The 7,678-nt window shown below is 36.5% G+C and overlaps 4 protein-coding genes across 5 annotated transcripts in view; 3 read left to right on the plus strand and 1 right to left on the minus strand.

Annotated features, from left to right (window-relative positions):
* The window catches only part of LOC104772374 (DEAD-box ATP-dependent RNA helicase 58, chloroplastic-like), a 5,774-nt gene extending 5,705 nt beyond the window's left edge, over positions 1-69 (plus strand). Inside the window, exon 10 of the mRNA XM_010497000.2 lies at positions 60-69. Within this exon, the coding sequence (XP_010495302.1) occupies positions 60-69 (10 nt within the window). The remainder of the gene's footprint in view (positions 1-59) is intronic.
* On the plus strand, positions 218-3,136 carry LOC104770280 (DEAD-box ATP-dependent RNA helicase 58, chloroplastic). 2 transcript variants are annotated; one of them, XM_010494674.2, is made up of 11 exons: positions 218-519; positions 612-705; positions 794-907; positions 996-1,109; positions 1,227-1,331; positions 1,466-1,624; positions 1,787-1,855; positions 1,933-2,022; positions 2,100-2,240; positions 2,317-2,576; positions 3,042-3,136. In XM_010494674.2, exons 1-11 carry the CDS (start codon positions 248-250, stop codon positions 3,058-3,060), a joined length of 1,437 nt encoding a protein of 478 aa, XP_010492976.1. In that variant the 5' UTR covers positions 218-247; the 3' UTR covers positions 3,061-3,136. The 2 variants fall into 2 exon arrangements, with proteins under 2 accessions (XP_010492976.1, XP_010492977.1); XM_010494675.2 differs by lacking the exon at positions 3,042-3,136 and having other exon boundaries at positions 2,317-2,738.
* Positions 2,690-5,679, minus strand: LOC104770279 (glucose-1-phosphate adenylyltransferase large subunit 1, chloroplastic). The gene is made up of 15 exons (XM_010494673.2): positions 5,376-5,679; positions 5,149-5,262; positions 4,889-5,059; positions 4,716-4,808; positions 4,561-4,644; positions 4,420-4,475; positions 4,232-4,325; positions 4,027-4,139; positions 3,867-3,939; positions 3,706-3,786; positions 3,532-3,618; positions 3,335-3,439; positions 3,145-3,251; positions 2,975-3,035; positions 2,690-2,891 (listed from the first exon to the last, which is right to left on the minus strand). Exons 1-15 carry the CDS (start codon positions 5,598-5,600, stop codon positions 2,790-2,792), a joined length of 1,566 nt encoding a protein of 521 aa, XP_010492975.1. The 5' UTR covers positions 5,601-5,679; the 3' UTR covers positions 2,690-2,789.
* On the plus strand, positions 6,110-7,068 carry LOC104770281 (uncharacterized GPI-anchored protein At5g19230-like). Its single transcript, XM_010494676.2, has 2 exons — positions 6,110-6,323; positions 6,430-7,068. Exons 1-2 carry the CDS (start codon positions 6,245-6,247, stop codon positions 6,936-6,938), a joined length of 588 nt encoding a protein of 195 aa, XP_010492978.1. The 5' UTR covers positions 6,110-6,244; the 3' UTR covers positions 6,939-7,068.

Genomic DNA, 7,678 nt, shown 5'->3' on the forward strand with positions numbered 1-7,678 from the left:
ATTATATGTATGTTTTTGGTATGAACCACTTAATGTATATGAATAAGGATTTTTTACAGTGAACATTAGCAAATTACTTCAACTAATGAATTTGTGAAAATAAATTGTAAAATTTCCTCCAAAAAAAATCACTAAATTTAAAATTAATATAGTTTTATAGTATTATTTTTAAATTAAAACAAAAATAATTTAATCTCTTTTTATCTAAAACCTTCGTTTCGGATTTTTTCTCGTTCGGAGCTCAACAATGGCGTCACAACTTCTCTTTGTTCCTCATCTCGCTCTCATCCCTAAAGCCTCACCCTTTCATCCTTCCCTCTTCTCAACAATAAACCCCAGTTTCTTTCACTCTACTTCCGCAAAGAGAGCTCTCAAATCCTCCTCTGATTCTCGAATTATAAACCTCAAAGCCGTCGCGGACACTTTCTCTGAAATCGAAAGCAACAGTGCCAATGAAACAACTGCTTTAACTCTACGTGAAATCTGCCAAGGTTTTGTCCCGGAGCATATTTTGCACAGGCAAGCTTTTCGTTTCACTTGCTTTTGATTTTGAAAAGTACTAATAAAAATCGAAACTTTATTGATTATATATTTGAAAAAATGGTGTGTAGAATAGAGGAGATTGGGTTTGTGTTACCCACAGAGATACAAAAAGAAGCTCTACCTACTTTGTTTACAGGCCGTGATTGCATCCTCCATGCTCAAGTCCTTTTTTCTTCTCATCATGCTTCTCTCTTTTGATTATCTGTTTTGAAACTTTTGATTAATGTTGCTATGTTTTGGGTAATCTTAGACAGGTTCAGGCAAGACATTGACTTACCTGTTACACATATTCTCTCTTATTAATCCTCAACGATCTTCTGTGCAAGCTGTAATTGTTGTACCCACTCGAGAGCTCGGTATGCAAGTAAGTCTAGTACTAGTAGGCATTGATTTTGAAATCTTCACTTTTTTGACTTGATATATTTGGAATTTGTTTGCCTCTTTGGGTTTAGGTTACAAAAGTTGCTCGAATGTTGGCTGCAAAATCGGATTTTGATGTGAAAGGATGTACAGTAATGGCTCTCTTAGATGGAGGTACCCTAAGAAGGCACAAAAGCTGGCTTAAGGTTGGATTTGGATCTTATTAAGTTATATAGATTAGGTTGTTTAAAAGAGTTTTTTTAAAGGGTTTTAGTGACTTCTTCTTGTGATTTAGTTCAGCAAGTTTAACTTTTTTTTTTCAGGCTGAGCCACCAGCAATTTTGGTTGCTACAGTAGCAAGTTTGTGTCACATGCTAGAAAAGCACATATTTAGACTTGACTCTGTGAGAGTTCTTGTTTTAGATGAGGTAAAAACTTTCTCAATTGTATGTATGTATTGTACTGTTCTCTATAGAAAATGATTGAGGCTGTTCTGCATATTGAACATCATGCTGAGAACATTTTCTGACCCCGGTATATATCTGAATGGTCACTTTGGTAGGTTGATTTCTTATTCTACTCTTCAAAACAAGTTGGTTCTGTGCGGAAGCTTTTGACTTCATTTTCTTCATGCGATAAACGTCAGACAGTTTTTGCCAGTGCTTCCATTCCCCAGCATAAACATTTTGTGCATGACTGTATACAGCAAAAGTGGACAAAGGTTAGCTTATCAAATGTTTCTTTTACTTTTGAACCAAATGATTTGTGGCGTACTGTAGAATGTAGTCATGTAAATACCACCCAACTCTACATTTAGCAATATAACAAATTATAATTCTGAACTAGGGACTCAAGTCAGTTGTATTTCCTCATATTTCTGCAGAGGGATGTTGTCCATGTTCATGTTAGCGCAATCATGCCCATGCCTTTGTGCCTTCTTCACAGATTCGTTGTAAGACTTAACTTCTTAGCATCCTTCCACTTGTCATGATATTAATCTATAAGTACATCTAACCTCTATTTTTGCAGATGTGTCAGAAGACAAATAAACATCAAATGCTGCTTGCCTTGTTAGAGTCTGATGCACCTGAATCCGCTATTATTTTTGTCGGGGAACAGGTACTGGAAACCTCTATTTCTCTTCTAACTTGACTTCATCCAACCATTTAACACTCTTTTCTGTTTCTTCTTTTCAGTCTGAGAAGTCAAAAAAGGTTGGAAATGATCCATCGACAACTCTACTAATGGAATTCCTTAAAACTTCATACAATGGCTCGCTGGAGATCCTCCTACTAGAGGGGGACATGAATTTCAATTCACGAGCAGCTTCACTAACAGTACGTGGTTCTTTTGTCTGCGGATTCTAATCCTAGATGTGTACTTTCTGTTACTAACCTTCATGCTTTCCTATAGGAAATCAGGCAAGGAGGAGGTTTTCTTCTTGTTTCTACTGATATTGCAGCAAGAGGGATTGATCTACCAGAAACTACTCACATCTTCAACTTTGATCTCCCACAAACGGCTACAGATTATCTGCACCGAGCTGGAAGAGCTGGTCGAATACCCTTTTCTGACAAAAAGTGCATCGTTGCCAATCTGATCATGTCGGAGGAAAGATTTGTCTTGCAAAGATACGAAAATGAACTTATGTTCAGCTGCGAGGAACTCATTTTGTAAGTACAGTATTACTTATCCCAGTGCAGAAAATTTGTCATATTTGCCACATATACGGTTGAGTCCAGACACCATCAGTCTAATGTAACTAATTAGTTAGATGGGAAGAGTATATGAAAAGTGTCGTCATTAGCAAATAAATGTTATTCAGTTTTGACTCTTATGCTCTGCATTCTTACTTTTTAGTTCTCACAGTTAAAACTTAAAAGGTATCATATCACAACTCCATCTTTAATTACTGAATTCTTCAAGATTACTGTAATGCCGGATCTGATGTAAAATCCATCGGATGACCTATCTGCTTCTTGTATGCCCTGCAAACCATCACATTAGTTGAATTAGATTAGCAACCGAAGATGTGTACATCCATATTTTCCTAACTCAAAGAAAATTTTACCTCTGAGTTTGCGATGATTACATTCTTCCCAACTCTAGCATTCTTGTCTATTATGCATTCTCTGCAGGGAAAAGGAGAAGGTTTAAACAAAAAGAAGAAAGGAATGGGGAAAATTCACAAATGAGAACTGTTTCTAAGGTAAACCATGCGAAGTTCATAGTCAGTCTTACTTAATTTTTGTGTTCTCTCCTATTCCAATGGGAACCTTCCCCTCAGCAAGCAGTACTGCAATTTCTGCATCAGTTTCGTAAAAGTCTGCCCCAAGCATCACAGTGTCCTAGAGTTTCCATTCCTTTTAGATCATTATACCATCTTTGAGTCTAGTCCTTCCATTCTTAGAAAGATACTTGTTTTGCTTACCTTTAACTGAACGTTACTGCCTACTCTTGATCTAATTCCCACAATGCTATGCTCAATCAAGCAGTTAGTTAAGAAGCTTCCATGAGAAATGATCGAATCAACGAGCTTCACATGTAATGAAGTCGAGAGTTAATCCTGAACAAAGTGGGCCAAAACCGAAATGTTTAGAAGTGACTATCATGGCTGGTTTTATTTACCTTAGAGCTGTCTATTTTTGATGGTGGCAGGTTTCTCCTTGATGTATAGATTGGTTTCGCTGCGTCGTAGAAACTAAATGCTGGCGGCTAACAGGTATACATGTAGACGTACGTGATATCAATATGAGTGTATATGATTATGAACAATATCTTGGGAAATAGAGTCGTCCTTACATGCTCGGTGAGGGCGAGATTTGCCTCAAAGAAAGATCTTATCGTTCCTATATCTTCCCAGTAGTCATTAAAGAGATAAGCCTGCTCAAAAGATCTTGTTATTCGTTGATATAACGTTACTCATTGAATGAACTTGTGTACTTAATCTGAATGTTACTGACATTCATATAGAATTCTTTAGCTGAGAAAGGTATAATCTCTGAACCAAAGTCGTTTGCTGTGGGGAAACGCCATCTGATTTCAAAAACAGTTGCAAGATATGATATTTATTTTGCATCGTTCTTAGAATGCAAAGACAAAATCTAGAACTAAAGGTGTTACCTCAAGAGATTCAACAGTATTTCCTTCTTGAAAACATAAACTCCCATTGACGCTATGTATGGTTTCTTTTCAGCTTCTTCCTTGGAAAGTCCTAAAATAGTTGTGTCTACTGCCTAAGGATACCCCGAGGTTAGAACAAATCTTCAGATTTTGTTCTGAGATGCTATTATCGCTGAAAAACTAATCCCCCAAGTTTTCAACATACCATTGCTTTCAGTTCGTCTCCTTTAGGTTTTTCACTGAAAGAGAGAACTCTTCCTTTGTCGTCTATCTTCATAAGACCAAAATCTGAGGCACGTCTACCATGTAACACAAAAAGGGACTATAAAATCATGATCTTTGATTCAGCATAATAAGTTGGGAAATTTGCTATATATACTCTTTTGCATTCACCTGTCATCTATTGGTATGCAGGAAATGCTTATGTCCGCGCCACTCTGCCGATGATCCTGAAGATTTAAGTAGACATGGTTGGAGTCTCTGAGTGTAACTAACTCTTGATGGAAGACATGGTTTCAAGTAATCTTGTCTCACCTGTATAAAATCCATATAATCCATCCTATAGAGGTGATCTCCAGAAAGGATCAACACATCCTCTATGTCCTTGCTCCTTGCATCCTATGAAAAGAATTGTTGGACCGCTTGTCTTTTCATGTGAAGATAAGTTAGTTATATAGTCTAATTTCTACCTCGAAAAGCCAATGGAATTGCCGAACTGCATCCGCTGTACCTTGGAACCACCTTTTACCGGATTCTCCTGGCGTTTGAGTGGCTGCAAGAACCTGAAATTTTTTCAAATAATTGTCTCAGATGCATCAAACCAGTTTGGCTCGTAATAGATGATGAAGAATGAATGTGAAACCTCAATATAGCCATCTCCAAAGCCAACTCCATTGGAGTTGTAAGCACGGGATATATGCCTGTTCAATGATGCTGAGTTGTATTGTGTGAGTATGTACATTTTGTTGATTCCACTGTTGATGCAATTGCTCATTGGTACATCTATCAACCTATACGCTCCGCCAAGAGGGACCTACAATTCACACATATTCTCGATTAGTTATACTTTTGTAGCAGGAAAATCAGCAATAGTGGAAACTTTGCAGCAGAGAAGCAACTAACCGCAGGCTTGGCCCGACGTTTTGTGAGAGGAAAGAGTCGAGTTCCTGCTCCACCTCCAAGAATAATGGAAGCAACTGTCTTTGGATCCCTTTTCTCAGTCTCAAGTTCTTGTGCCTGGAGGTTGTTGACATAAGCAAATGCAGTACAGGGACACATTTGATGAGCTTGAAGATTGAAGAAGAAGATTGAGAATAGAAAGCAGAAGCTAAAAGTTTGAAACTTTTTACCTTACTCTCTCCAGCTACACTATTTAAAGACATTGAAACTCTCTTAGAGAAGTTAGTAGAAGAAGATCGAAGTCGAATATTTGGAGGCTGAGCCGAGTTGAGCTTCTTCCCCATGAGCTCACCATTGCAGAAGCTACCAAGCTTAATGTGTCTGGTTAACCCTGTGGAGCCGCGTAGGCAGCTTGGGGGAGAGAGGGAGATTCTGCAGTCAGCAGAAACCACCATTTTCACAGGAAATATTTGGCTCTAGAAAGGTTTGAGGAGAGGGGGGAGATAAAAGAGAAGAGAAGAGAGTTGTGCATGAAATGTCTTTTAGTTGATTTTTTTTGGAAGGATTTGGTCCACCCTATCTTCATTAAGTCACATACACCACCAGTTTTTATTTTGTATTTAGATTTTAAGACATTACTCTTTTGTCTTGATCTGTCTTGCAATGGCATATTCTTCAACTCCAAACTTATGTCAAAAGATTTCAAAATTAAAAGGGAACTTTTTTTTCTTAGAATATATACTTTCGCAATTTTAGTTTCTTCTAAATCTCATGCCAACATGCCATGCAAAATGTAATTAATGGAGATGGTGTAAGAAAGGACAAAAATTCAAGTTTGTTGCTGATATTATTTTGTAGTTCTGAATAAATTAATAACCTTAGAATAAATGTTAGTTAAATTCAACTCATAATTGAGTTGTTGCCTAAAGAAGAAAAAAAAAGACTCATGATTGAGTGAAGAAGAATAAAATATATCCCATTAGAACTAAACAGAAGCAACGACTTTGAAATCAAAGGGACCATCATTCTCATAAATAAGTGAAAGGTTCGTCATCAGCAAAACAACTCGGCAAAGAAGTAAGGAAGAACCTCTGCATCAATGGCGATTTCTAAACTCCATCTACTCTTTCTTCTCTCAGTCTTTTTCTCCCTTCATCGTATTGTTCTTTCCGACTCCGGTAAGATCTTCTTGATTTTTCAGTTTAGGTTTCTTGATCTCTTTTGTTTACTAAAACTATATTTTCCGATTGATATATTTAGTGGTCTGTTTATGAAATCCTACAGATGAAGAAAATCTTCTTAAAGTATTCAACGAATACAGAACATCACTAAACCTAAAAACCTTAACAAAGAACAACAACGCAGACTGTCTCGCTGACGAAGTCGCAGACCAATTCAAGAACCAAACCTGCTCAAACACCAATGGCTTCGCTTTAGTCCCCGGAACAGATCCTAGAATCCCAAATTTCCCTAACCTCCTCGCTAAGTGTCGCCTCAGCACAACCGTAATTAAAGACGGCGAGATAGTAAAAGCTTGTGCTCCAAACTATGATCCGATACCTGTCTTGAGAAATTTCACCCTTGTCGTAATCAAGAACTTGAATGATTCTAAGTTCACTGGAATTGGTATTGCCAAAGGTGGTAACTGGATTGTTGTCATCCTCACTACAAACACACGGGAGGGTGGCTATTCTTTGGCCGTTAACTCATCAGGAGCTTTTGCACTCGGAGTTAATGGCGTTGTTGTTTCTTCAACTTTCTTGTTTCTTCTCTTTTGTTTCTTCATGTTTTGAGTCCCATTTTTTTGTGTTTTTTTTTCCTCCACGTTTTCAAGTCACCTCGTTTTCTTTGTTTCTTATTATATTGTGAATGTGATAACGTTAACGGTGAGAAGTAAAATATTGGAGTAAGTCGCCTTTCTTGATAGTGTTAATTTTTTCTTCTCTCTCTTTATAATTAGAATATACTTTTCACAATTTAGTTTCTTATCTCATGCCATGCAAATGTAATTAATGGAGATTTTGTTAAATTCAACTAATTGTTTATGGTTGTGAGAGAAACAAAAATAGAATGGTACGACTTCTGATCATATACCAAAGTATATAAATGATCATATATAACTACACTCTTAAATTTGAGTGAAGAAAAAAATATGACATCCATTGTTGAGTTTGGTTAAATTGTTTGCGTGGCATCAAATCGAACGGACAAGAACTAAAACCATCCACATTGGTTCAATTAAACATCAAATATTTTTTTCAATATCATCCTCTCTCTTCTACCTAATAATTCAATATCTAATATTTTTTTATATTTTATAATAGTTTGTTTAATAGTAACATTCAACACCCTAATTCACTATATATTCTTATTTTTTGTGTTTTTTTTTGTTGTTGTTGGTTGTGATTATCTTGTATATAAAACTTTATAAATATTTAGATCAAGCCACCGACTACAACCAACATTAAAATAGAAATGACAAAATACGGTCATACATTTGATTATTTTTTCTTAATTATTATATTTCTTACAA

This window comes from Camelina sativa, chromosome 20, assembly GCF_000633955.1.
Source record: "Camelina sativa cultivar DH55 chromosome 20, Cs, whole genome shotgun sequence".
Lineage (NCBI taxonomy): Eukaryota > Viridiplantae > Streptophyta > Magnoliopsida > Brassicales > Brassicaceae > Camelina > Camelina sativa.